Source organism: Peromyscus californicus, unplaced genomic scaffold, assembly GCF_007827085.1.
Source record: "Peromyscus californicus insignis strain IS unplaced genomic scaffold, ASM782708v3 Scaffold_9__1_contigs__length_137607984, whole genome shotgun sequence".
In the NCBI taxonomy this organism is placed as follows: Eukaryota; Metazoa; Chordata; class Mammalia; order Rodentia; family Cricetidae; genus Peromyscus; species Peromyscus californicus.
The window spans coordinates 77,995,449-78,009,311 of record NW_026294617.1 but is presented as its reverse complement, the minus strand read 5'-3'; the positions used below and the strand labels follow the sequence as shown (position 1 = coordinate 78,009,311).

The 13,863-nt window shown below is 40.0% G+C and overlaps 1 protein-coding gene across 1 annotated transcript in view; it reads right to left on the bottom strand.

Moving 5' to 3' along the window:
* Nucleotides 1–13,863, bottom strand: part of Spag17 (sperm associated antigen 17) — a 234,269-nt gene that overhangs the window by 57,855 nt on the left and 162,551 nt on the right. Inside the window, exons 29-30 of the mRNA XM_052731519.1 lie at nt 6,881–7,098; nt 3,130–3,274 (exon numbers count right to left, since the gene is read on the bottom strand). Coding sequence (XP_052587479.1) covers nt 3,130–3,274; nt 6,881–7,098 — 363 coding nt within the window. The remainder of the gene's footprint in view (nt 1–3,129; nt 3,275–6,880; nt 7,099–13,863) is intronic.

Below are 13,863 nucleotides of genomic sequence, written 5' to 3'. Positions count from 1 at the left end.
TCCAACTTCAAAAGTTCCCATAGTCTATAACAGTTTTTCAAAGTTGTTTCAAAGTCCAAAGTCCAAAGTCTCTTCTGAGACTTATGGCAATTTCTTAACTGTAATCCTTTGTAAAATTGAAATAAAAAAGCAAGTCACATACTCCAACATATAATGGCACAGGATATATATTGCTGTTACAAAATGTAGGGAAGAGAGCATAGTGAGGAAATACTGGACTAAAGCAAGACCAAAAAAAACCCAGCTTGGCAAACTCCAAACTCTGCAGCTCCATGTCTACTATCAAAACGCTCTTTTGATCTCCAACTGTTCAGTCTTGTTGACTGCAGCACACTTCTTTCTCTTGGGCTGGTTCCATTCCCTGTTAGCAGCTCTCCTTGGCAGGGATTCCAGAGCTCTGGCATTTCCAACATCTTGGGGTCTCCAAGGCAATCCAGGTTTCAACATCACAGCTTCATACAAGGGCCTCTCTAGGCCTCCATTCAGGAATACCCCTGACACATGCCTAGCCTAAATCCCTGACACCTGCCTGGCCTCAGCAGCTTTCCTCAGGAACAGAGGCAAATTCCACAATCCATTTCTTCTATCCTTAACTCTAAAATCATGTGGTTAAAGCTGTCAAGTTCTGCTGCTTACTGGGACTGGAACAAGACCCCCTCATCCAATTACATGAAGATTTCTGTCCTTCACTGCCTAAGCTTGTCTTTCCTGAAACTGGATCTCTAGATGAGGCTGGCCTCAGGCTTCTGCCTTCCAAGTGCTGGAACTAAAGGTGTACACCATCATACCCAGCTCTCAGCTTTTCTTTAGTTCATTTTCACAAGTTGGAAACTTAGCTGAGTGAGATCTTACACTCAGGTCACCACTCCCTATTCTTAATCTGTTTATCTCCTTGAACAGAGGATTTAGCTCCATTCCACTTCCTAGAACTCTTTTTTTCCTTAAAATGTACATTTTGTAATTTATCCTTCTCAGCTTGCTCCTTTCCATTATAAATCTTAATCACACAACAGAGTCTATACTAGGATGTTTTGAGATTTCCTCTGCCAATAGAACTAATCCAAAACTCTCCACTTTAACCTCAGGCATACTCCTCAGACAAGGGAAAAAGGCAGCTATTTTCTTCACCAAAATATCACAAGAATGATCTCTAGGCAAAATACTAAAGTTCTTCTCCCCTGAAGAGTTTGCAGCAGTTCAAATCACTCTTAGCACCCCTGCCTTCCATGCTCCTACTAGTATGGCCCATTAAGCAGTGCTTAAAGCATTCCACTGCTTTAATTAACCCAAAGGACCAAAGTCCAAATTCCTCCAAACAAAAATATGTCGGGCCTATCACAGCAATACCCTACTCCTGACCAACTTCTGTCTTAGGGTTTCTATTGCTGTAAAGAGACACCATGACCACAGCAGCTCTTATAAAGGAAAACATTTAATTGGGGTGACTCGCTTACAGTTTCAGAGGTTCAGTCCAGCATCATCGTGGCAGAGAGCATGGTGGCATGCAGGCAGACTTGGTGCTGGCTGCATCTTGATCAGAAGGCAACAGGAAATGGGCTTAAACACTGGCTGGTATTTTCAGCAAAAGAGACCTCAAAGCCTGTCGCAACAGTGACACACTTCCTCCAACAAGGTCATACTTCCTCCAACAAAGCCACTTCTACTAATAGTACCACTCCCTTTGGGGGCCATTTTCTTTTAAACCACCACAACTATATAAGAATGTATTAAAACATTAAGCTGTATGCCTTAAATATACTCTAAAGAAAACCACTCTGGCATTAAAGAGAAAAAGCCTAGAATAACTTGGATTTGTAAACACTCTTTAAATTTAGGCCAGGCTGAGTGGTACCCTCCCAGATTCTTTGAGTAGGCTCCAATTAATTAGCAGCTGTAGCTTCCTTTTTCATCCATATATTTCTGACAATGAGATGCTCAGCTGTGAAGGAAGACTGTTCGAATTCACCCAGTTATGCAAACTGAATACACCAAGGATTGAAGGAGACAGATCTTGGAGTCAACATCAAGAATGGATGAGTTGTGATCATTAGCTTTTAGTTGCCAATTTTGGCCCTAGGTCTTTATCAATCAGCCAACTACAGCTGTGACAAACCTGTCTCTACTGGGGACAAAGAGCATGATAGAAGGTACTAATGCACTTCCTGCTTACTGCCGCCATGGCCATGGTTCACAACAGCCAAGCTTAAGAATCAATCAAGTATCCATTATGAGTGAAGAAAATGTGACAAAAATACATGATGGAATACTAGTCAACTTTAAAGAAAAAGGAAATCCTGTCATTTGTGATGAAACTGGAGGACATTATGTTGAGTAAGATAGGACTAGGAAGACAAACGCTGCACAATCACACACACATATCACACACACATGCACATACGCACGCACACACTACACGTCACATGCATACAATACACATGTATCCACACCACATGCCTGTACACACTCATATACACTCATGCATACACAGAAACACATACATATATACATGCAAACATACATTCACATGCATGTCTACACACATGCACAAATATAGGCACACATATGTATACATTTGCATATATACCACATATATACATGTATGCACACCATAAACATACACATGGAATTATAAAAAGTTGAATTCACAGAAGTGGAGAGTAAAATGATAGTTACTAGCTGTGGGAGTTGGAAAAATGTTTGTCAAATGTTATAAAGGTTCAATTACAGAGGAAACATAACTTCAAGATAACTTCAAGGCATAACTAAAGTAAACATAATAATATATAACACTTGAAAACTGATAAGTATAGGTTTTAAGAGTTCTCGACTCAAAACATGATGTGTGTGAGGTAGCTTGCTTGACTACTGCACAACATACAAATACTTCAAAATATGTTGCATATGATAAAGAGGTACAATTTTTACAATTTAAAGAAGACACCACGATAAACATTATGACCAGCACCATCATCATCACAATGGGGACCAAAGAACCCTCTTTGGACTGCATGCGTATTCTCTGGTTGGCTAACTTATTTTTATAAATGTTTTTGATAATGAGCTTTCTACTTGTTTCATACTAAAAAGTTGTAAAATTCTGTTGTTACTGTCTTGAAAAATACAACTCACTTGTTTCTCCATCATCTGGAGGAACAATATGATCTTCATAAACCTGATAAAAGGTTGTGATTCTGGTACCATCAGCATGATCCACAATCCGGGTTCCATCCTTCTTCTCAACAATGATCACCTTGTCTTCTCGAGTAGTCATGACCTGAACATCAGAAGCAGAGCATAATCTTCAGGCTGGGTGGTTAGATCCCAGTAAACTTATTCTATACTCAGTGAATGTGAAGGTTTGTCATCTACTTGATCTATTACTTTCAATGATTCCTGAGATAGATAGGACTCCCATTGTATAGATGAGGAAATTTAGGCTTATATGATGTATAAGAAAAAATGTTAAAGTCACTCAAGAATTAAGTGACAGGGAACATTTCAAAACATAAAAGATAAAGAATCAGGACTGGGTCAATAGAGGTCAGTCTGGGATACAGTTCATAGGATCTGTTTCCTTGGAGACTATTGAGATGAGATAAATGTGGCACATGTAGGCTGCCCTTGTGTTGTGAAATCCCTGCTTTAAAGGACCACCCCGGAGAGGGTGAGCTGCAAGTTGGCTATCAGCACAGTGATGGAGACTGTGGAGGAGAGACGCTGAAGCTCCTTCTAGCCAAGATAACCCACATCTACATAGACTCATTTGCCTGTCATGGTGATCCACATCTACATAGATTCATTTGTCTGTCATGGTGACCCACATCTACATAGACTTTTATTTGCCTGCCATACATGCTGTGTATGGACTTGAGGGGTTCAGGATGCTATGCATGTGGGTTGCTGTTAGTGTTCTGGCTTATGAGAATGGAATGCCAGTTGTACTGTGCTTCTTGTCCTGAATCTTTCCTTAAAGCTGAGTAAATGTAATCATGGGTGAAAGACTATTCTGTACTGTTAGTTTGAACACAGGTTCAAGTAGAGTGTCTTCCTATATGAAATGGGCAAAGTATTAGTAACTTTTTCTTCTCTGTGAATACATATATGTCCAGAAACAACTTAAGGGAGGAAGCTTATTTGAGTTCATGTTTGATAGGAAACCGTCTATCACAGCAGGGCAGGCGTGGCAGTGGGAGCACAAGCTGATGATACTATGTCTGTAGAAGGAAGTAGGAGAGATGAGTGACGATGCATATTGGGCTGGCTTGCTCCTCTTTGCTCTGCATAAACCAGTCTAGACATCCAGCTCACAAGTAGGGTGAGTCTTCTCTTACCCTCAAGACATGCCTAGAGGTGCAGGTCTCAGGTGATTTTAAATCTAGTCTAGTTGACCATGAAGATTAACCAGCACAGAAGGGAAATGGCTGAATGGATGACCTCAGACAGAAAGACAACAGGTCAACATTCCATCACCTGTCAATTACAGAGTGCTGAGTGCATGGTGTGCATTATGATGAGTGGTATGGTGAACTGGCATAGAATTCCTTACTCTATAGAGTTAGAGGTCACTGGTAGGAGGATGTTGCATGGCTGCTGGGTTCTGTGGTGGGTGCTTGGCTTGGCTTAGTTTTCTGCCTAAGGAAATGGTGCTGAACTTGAGCCCAGTATATAAGAGAAGAGTTGTGGCTTGAGCAAAGCATACGGAGAGACAAAAGGGAGTGGGCAGATAATGGGAGTCTGGGAGGCTACAGACCAAGTGGGAGAGACTTCAGACTTTATCCTAAGTGAAATGAAACACCACTGAGTGGTTTTAGATACATAGACTGAGTAGGAATCATGAAACAGTCAACTAATTCTGGCAGTTCCTTCAATCTGAAAGAACAACCAGACCTTTGTGGACTATAGCTAATCACTGACCAGCTATTGTGAACTGACTGTCTCCCCCAAACTGATATGCTAAAATCCCAGCTCCCACAGTGGGACCATTAGGAATTGGGGCTTTTGGGAAATGACATGCTCATGAAGCTAGAGTCCTCTTTAATTAGATTAGTAAGCTTATAAAAGTCACCCCAGGGAAGAATCTCTTTCCATTGTGTGAGGCTGCAATGAAACCAGACAGTCTGCAACCTAGAATTATGTGCTCAGGCCATGGAGGTTATTCACTCTAATTTGAAATATCTCACCTTCAGAGCTTCCATAAATGAATCTCTGTTGTGTATTAGCTTCCCAGGCTCTGGCATTTTGTTATAGCAACCTGAATGGACTAAACCACTGGTAAAGTTCCCAAGCCATGTGCATGTGTCATGCATGGAGTGGGGGAAGCTGTGTTATGTGGTCTAGAACTTTCTTCAAGAGAAGACTCCCAGCATGGAGAGTGAAGTCGGCAAACTGATGCCAGCTCTAGGCTCATTTAACACTTGCCTCTTCAGAAGATAGCAACTTTGTCTTAGACTTGTACTGTTTCTGGGTAGCTGTTTCCAGAGACCAAATGGGGCGGGGTTCTATGGGTCTAGTCATTCCTCCCAGACTTGAGACATCAGGACAAGTAGCACTTGTCTGTGAGATCATTGCTGGGTGGATTACAACTTTGTTGGGTTTATACTACAATTCAACCATTTCCTCCCCCTTCTTTGAAGGGATGGCATCCCTAAGAAATGTTATATATCCCAAACTCCACCTCAGTATTTGTTTGGATATTCCAACTTGTTGATGCAGTTCTGTAGATTATAAAATACATATCCACTAATTAGGCACTCTCAATTTTCTAGATGTATACTGCCCTAACTATTGGGGACATTTGGTTTTGATCAGTGGTCTGTATGTGAGAATATATTCTCTAGGTTTTTCTAGGCCTTCTGGGAACAGGTGACTGTCACATATCATCACGATAGGCAGACATTTTAACTTAGGAGAGAAATGTATGCTGAGCTCTATTTTAGGTTCTCATTGTATCATTGATAATCTCAGTCAGGAATGCATAATGAGAAATACAGCTGTATGATGAGCTAACTGAGAGTATGAGCTTTGAAAACACACTGTCATAGTTCAAACTCTGGTACCATTGATGGCTGGGTGACAAACTTTTATGATATTTGTTTGCCAATTACTCTTCTTGTTGAATAACACCCTGTCCAGTTGTTTACTGATGTTGAGTGCTTTAGTTATGCAATGTGTGATTCTTTGAAGGCATAGGTCATGAACAAATTTTGATCACTCACTACAGAGGGCTATAGAGAAGTAGGACAAGGACGTATAGCCTCTCATTCCCAGAGATGAAACAGGTATACAAATATATTTGACATAAAGAGACATGTGGCATTAATCACATTTATCTGTAAGCAGTATAAAATATTCATGAGGTAGCCAACATTGCAGTGTACTACAGAGGCTAAGGTAGAAGTTCAAGTTAAAAGCCAGCCTGGGTTACACAGCAAGACTATCTCAACAGCAACCACAACAAAATTTATTTATTTAAATAAATAAATGAAAGAAAAGAAAAAGAACAAAAAAAATCCATGATCTGAACCTCATATTAAAAGTTGGTATTTTGTTCTAATATGATTTCATGTACACACACACACACACAGAGGAATTTCAGAAAAAACAGTATGCTTGCCACTACACTACACAGTGATTTTTAGATTGGACAATGGGCCCACCAATCCATCCATCTACCTACCTACCCACCTACCCACCTACCCACCTACCCACCTACCCACCTACCCACCTATCCACCTACCCACCTACCACCTAACAAATATTTGAAAGTTATGATTTACCACACATTCTTCTACATGTTGTTTCAGGACTCTAATAAATTTGTTTAGACATTTTTGTCTTAATGGTTTAGACATTTTTTGTGATGTGCTCTAGTTTGTCATACCGTTCCATTGATGGGATCTGTAGCCTGGAAGGATAAAAATGGTTTCAAGTTGGCAATTTTCTGTAGTCCTTTGGTGCCAATCTGATCTCCATTGGGTGTTGTCGTAAACCAAGTGCCAGCGTGGGAATCCATAGTAGTTACTGTATGAGTCACCTCTGGGAGAGCATCATGGGTTTCATTCTTATGTGCCACAGATGTTTGATTTTTATGACCTTTTCCTGTTGATGTTCAAGGACAATTAGGCAGAGAAATGTAACTATAACACTTTCATAAATTGTTCATTAAGTCCTGACACAGCATAAACTTACTTAGACACTGACATAGAAAAGCCAAAGCAATAGTCATCAGTTATATTACTTTTCCACAGAGAAAGTTGGGCTACAAATAGATCAGTCTGGGAACTAAACCTTAGCTGAATTGTCATCGCCTTCCTCCAGAAAGACACACATACATGCAGCTCGCTGTTTGGGGAACAAAATCAATTCTGTTTATTTCTGTACAGTTTAGACCTTCCTTATTTATCCCCGAATCCAAGATTGTGTAGTCTATATTCTACTTTTTGGTGCCTCACTTTTCTCCTGCATATCAAATCTATTCCTTCCTGTCTTTTAGACCCTTAATCTCCTCTATCTTGTCTGTTCTGAATCTGGGGAACCTCACAAGCCAGTCATACCCTTGACTTCTCACTAGCAGAAATGACTTTGTACAGTTGAATCATTACATCAACAGCCATCAGATGCATGCTTCCATTTCTATCTTCCTCCACATCTGGGGGAATATGTATAGAACCATAGATCTTCTCATGGGACTCTGCTACCAATGTCTCAATTTTCTATCCTGGTAGATTTTCACTTTTCTAAGAAAACTCATAAGTCAGATTTTCTGATCATCGGGCCTCAATGATGACATAAACACAGACTTAGTAATACATTACAAGCAGAGAGTAAAGGATTTGTTAATTCTGGGAAGAGTCTCTAAACCCAGAACATAAAATGTTCATGCATGGGAGTACAAATCTCAGTTCAGTGCACAGGGACTCAATGAATGGGAGGAACTAAAGAAGAGAAGTGAGGTAAGTTCAGCTCTCCTATTGCCCCTGGATTTGTCTGTAACTTGTTAATACCTTCTCAACAGCATCAGAGAGGAACATGGCGCAGCTGCAGAAAATGCATAGACCCTCCCCCACAAGAGGGAGCAAATACTGGGTGCTGTGTTTTCTCTACTCCCTCTTTCCTCTCTTCCCCTGCCTTGTTCTCTTATTTTCTTGTCGACAGCAGTGGAAAAGTCATGCCAGCATGAGACTACAAGAAATATAATGGAATGGGGGAGGGGAGTGACGACAGCATGTTATGTGCAGACACCCTCGAGCAGTTTATTAGTCAGGGGATAAACTTTGGTTGAGAGGCGAGACTGGAGAGGGAGGCATGGATCCAGTGAAAGTGTATCTTTATGGCATGTTACAGACCTTGGGATTTCCTACAGAAAACATTTAAGAGGGATCGTGACATTGTCAAAAGATAACTTGGGCGCTTTTGGCAGGAATATGGAAAATTAGTCATAAGGAAAGTATGAGCAATAATCAGAAAATATTAGAGAAGTAGAGATTCTAGATGGCAATAGATATAAAAAAACACAGTGTTGGTGCCAACAGAGATGGGAGAATTCAGGTGTGAAAGGATGAGGATGGATATGAGAGCTGGAAGAACACACAGGAAGGATCATGTGCAGACTCTGAAATCTTAAATAACTACTTTCTTCCTTTACTAAGTGCACAAATAGTTGAAGTAAGAAGACCGGGCAGTGACCAGACATGAGGAATAGGTGCAGCTGGTATTCCATTTCCAGCAACTAGATACAAAGAATTCCACAGAAGATAACTAAAACTACCAGAAAGTATTTATTAGATACAAGTGTCTGAACTGATAACTGAATGATATAGTCAGCACAAGTCAAGGACCAGGGGTGGGGGAGGACGCAAGGAAGTGAAGCTTGGCCTGAAGAGGGCTTTGCCCTGTGAGTCCTTCTCAAACTGGGGTGGCATAGCACTAAGGAAAGAATGAAAGCCAGAGCTCATTCAGGCTGGTGCCGGGGAGTTTAACATGAAACACTCTCAGAAGCTGGAGAGCGCAAAGAGCTGGCCTCCAAGAAAGTGTGAATTATTTACAGAATAAATGCATGCTTTCTTCTACTGTCCCCAGCACTGCCAGGCAAGTTTTCAATGTTCAAATATGGCACTGAGTACAGAAGGCAAAAATGTTTCAGCTATATAATCAAGAGCAGGGCTTGTGTGGGTCTCTGTATGAAAACGACCACTGCTTAGGTGACATTCTCAAACCCCTCAGAATAATAATTTAATATTAGGGTTAAAATAGAAGCACTGATATTTTCCTTCCTGAAACAAAACTATTTTCAAAGGAATGCAGCTATATTTGTATCAGTCCAAAGAATTTAGAATTAAAGCAATAAGAAATAAAAACAATCACGTAATAGCCCCAAAGCACTGAAGTTTAAGCTCTTCAAAGGAGAGTCGGAGGAAGCATCTGAATAGGCACAGAATCTAAAATATGAGATTCTGGGTAGAATGGGGCCAGGAAGTGTGAATAAAGAGAAGGCAGGCTACCTTCAACCTCTGAGAAGCAACAGGGGGCCACAGCCATAGCCTGGAGTTACTTGGACAACCCTGACCACGAACTCTAATGGAGGTTTCTCATGCCTGGTGCTGGGTTTTTTGCTAGATAGTATATTGCTCTTGTGGGGAGCATTGTCGTCCCAAGTGATATAACTTCATCAAAATATAGATCATATAATTTTAGCTAAATATAAAGTACTATGATTCCTTGAGGCTTTATGAATCATCCTTGATGTTGTTTGTCCATTCTCCCTCCTCTGTCCTCTGGGTTGACCTCCTTTCCTAGTCACAAATTAGAGCCTTCCTCCTTGTTTGTCTCATTTCTATTTTTATATTGCCCTTTTGCTCTCCAGTTCTTTTACTTTCCAGGTTTCTGTTACTCCAGGTTAAATTCTCATATCTGAAGATTTGGAGCTGGGAACTCTAGAAAGGGAAGAATATGTGGTGCTTGTTTTTCTGTGTCTGGGTTATCTCACTCAAGGTTTTCCAGTTCCATCCATTTACCTGTACATTTCATGTAGGTAAGTCCCTACTGCTTAAGACACTGCATACTTTAGACAGAGGGCATGGAAGATTTGAGCTCGATATAACCCAAAAGCCTCCTTCCTGCACGCTAGCTTTTGTATTATGAGAAAGCATTATGTAAGTTGCCAAGGGAGGGAAGCAGTCAATAGTCCTGTCCAGCTGTAATGTCTATGAACTACAACAATGACCAACATGGTAAGAGATACCTAAAGGTTCAATAGTGACATTCATATCTTGGTGGTAACCAACAGCTGTGTAATTGGACTTAAGTCTCATGCAGTAGGAGGGAAATCATGCCTGGTACTAGAAACCTACTCAATGATCAGGGGCTAGTGAGGTTATGGGTCTTAGAAGAGAACATATACCACCACTTTACTAAACGAATGTAATTCCTAATAACATTCTAAAACCGTTATACCCACAGATAAATATATCTCTCACCCCACTTCAAATAATCTTCTCTTTATAGCAAAGAGACGATTACAGAAAACCATAAAAAGTCATACCACAGTGATCAACAGACTGGGGGGAGTCCAGTCCTCAGGAATACATCTACAACACAAGGCACAGAAAACAGCATGGAAGAGTGGGTAGAACCACTGGAAATGACAGAAGATCACAGTCTACTGTTAGATTTTGTCTCCTAGAAAGAACAGCAAGCCATACTCATGATACCCCAGCCATATGGCTGCCTAAACAAGAGCTGAATGATGATAATAGCAATAGAAAGGCTAATTGGGAAAGGGGAAACATAATAGGACCCTACCCCAAGATGAGGAACTACAGGCAACCAGTGACTGCTGTGAGAGGGGCAACCAGACTTCTCCAGGGTTGAGCACTCTAATTGGTTGTCTAATACCAATGGGTCAGTCCTGAAATCATACACATATATAAGCCATACTAGATGGACTCAGCAGATTGTATGTATATACTTGTACATTTACATGTATATGTATTAGCAATAATCAAAGAAATAGACACCATCAATTTGAGAGGCATGTGGGGGAACAAGGGGTTGAAAGGAAGAAAGGGAAGGAGAAGTGATGTAATTATATATATGTATATATTTTAAATTTATTTAACTTTATTTTATGAGCATTGGTGTGAAGGTGTCAGATCTCCTGGAACTGGAGTTACAGACAGTTGTGAGCCACTATGTGCATGCGGGGAATTGAACCTGGGTCCTCTGGAAGAGCAGCCAGTACTCTTAACCACTGAGCCATCTCTCCAGCCCCGTAATTATATTTTTATTTAAAAAATTTAATAAAAACAGAGAATGCAGATTAGAAATAAAATAAGTGAAAATATATATGGAAAAAGGTAACAACTGAATTTTAAGCATATTAATGCGAGGATTTTTTTTTTCTTTTAGTTTTTCAAGGCAGGGTTTCTCTATGTAGCCCTGGCTGTTCTGGAACTCACTCTGTAGACCAGGCTGGCCTCAAGTGCTGGGATTAAAGGCATGCACCACCACTGCCTGACAAATTTTTATTTATTTATATATTATTTTAGGTATGAGTGCTCTGTCTGCATGTATGCCTGCAGACTAGAAGAGGGCATCAGATCCCATTACAGATGGTTGTAAGCCACTATGTGGTTGCTGGGAATTGAACTCAGGATCTCTGGAAGAGCAGCCAGTGCTCTTAACCACAGAGTTATTTCTCCAGCCCCCTAACATGAGATTTTAATAGAATATATAATATACTTTAGAAGAGATTTCAAATATAGACTTGAGTCAATGATTTAGACTGAAGGTGATTGTCCCAATACTCATCACCCCAGAAGTAAGGAATAAGAGGTCAAAGGCCTCTAAAATGTTTTATGAGAATTACAAAAAAAGAGAAAAAGATGTGGATGGAAATAATATTTGATGAGATAATTATTGGGACATTTAAGCATCAGCAAGAGACACTTACTACAGATTCAAAATGCCTAATGCATTCCCACTTGTGTGAATAAACAGTAACCCACACATAGTTAGATTGTATTTGAATCCTTATAAAAAATGAAGAAGGATCGGAGGACAGATGATCTTTAGAGCAGTAGGAATTAGGCTAACAGCCATCTTTAAATGAGTGCAGAGGAGGTCAAACATCAGTCTAGAATGCCACACTCAGTGAAACTGTCATTTGAGAATTAGGACAGTATAATGAGTTTTTCAGGAAATATCAGTTATATGATAATAAATTAAAATCTCAAAAAACAGAAACTTTCAAATTTAGCCTTGACAACACCCATCTACATGCCGCATATAAGAGACACATTTACGCACATGCCATAGAAAGAGGAACATGAGACTGGAAAAGTCCTGTCGGTGAAGTTTCATAGAACAATGGATAGCAGAGGTACAACAACCTAAGCAAAGAGGCATTGTAGGATGGGGGCGGGGTGGGGAGGTGGGGAGCCTCCTAATTCAAGTAGAAAGCAACACTGTCAAATGATGACAAGTTAAACTCACCACAAAGAATAATTCTAAAACTGTATTTAAAATTATATTACTGAACTATTTGAAGGAAAATCTGACAGAACCGTTAAAGAGACAAATTTCGCTCACAAATAATGCGAGAGGACAAGGAACACAGCACCGAGGAGGTGCTGCCCTCCTTGCAGTAAATGTAAACGTGGTGAATAAACTGGCGGGGAGAGTAAAAGCGTGCGAGGACACACGGTAAGGGCTGGCCATTTATCTACAAGCGAGGCTTGTAGTCTGTTCTGTGTAGTCTGTGAGGTAATGACACCTCATATTTCTAAGCAGCTAGAAGGAATGTAAAAAGTATTTCATGATGCATGGAAACAATACCGAATTCAAATTTCAGTGTTCATAAATAGTTTTCATTGGGATGCAACAGATTCAAGGCTTATTGAATTATGTATTATCAAAAAGTACTCTCATGCTCCAGCAGAATTGCTGAGTAATTGTGACAGAGAACACATGGCCTGCCAAGTCTATAAGATTTACCATCTTGCCCTTTACAGAAAGGTTGCTAAACTCAGGTATATCTGGAAAACACAACTAGCAAGTTTTAAATAATAAATATAAAGAGAACACCGTACCAAATAACTACATGATGTATGCTGTTTTAAAGCATAGATTTGAATTATTGACCATATATTAGGTTATAAATTATATTTCAGCAATTAAGAATCAGTGATTAAAATAAGCTAGGAACACTATGGAGATTTGAAAATAAATATAGATGGAGACTTAAATAATTCAAAAAATTTCAAAGAAATTGTTACAATGGACAAGATAGATAATATTAAAACTAAAAATTAATAATTCTTGTGGAAGTTCCTGTGACTAAACTCAATAAACACTGTTGAATATTCAACCTCACTATTAATCAAATAATAACAAGATTCACTAATTAGTTATTGATCTGAATGACCCTTAAAAATAATATTTGGCATTGTCATGGGAGTGAGGAAGCATCTGCTTGCATATTGTGGTAGTAGGAGGGGTAGAAACAGAAATTTTATGGGCAGCAATCTTTATGTCAACTACTGCAGACACTATCAACTATTACCTAACACCCCTACACTCCAACCCTCACAAGGCAGCCAGAAAACAAGGCACAAAATGTTGGTTCTTTGTTTTGGCGCCCTGGACCCCAGCCAGGTGCAGCCCATGACAAACACAGGGAGGATGAGGGCCAGAGTCAGGAGTCTTCTGTGAACACAGACTCTTGAATTTGCTTTTTTTCCTTTCTGCTATGGAAGTTGTTACATGGAAACCTCATGAGTGCATCTGAGGGGCTCTGTCTCAACTTGAAGGAAAGATCAATAGCACCCCAGGGATGCTGATTCAGAATCTTGGTATTATCCTATT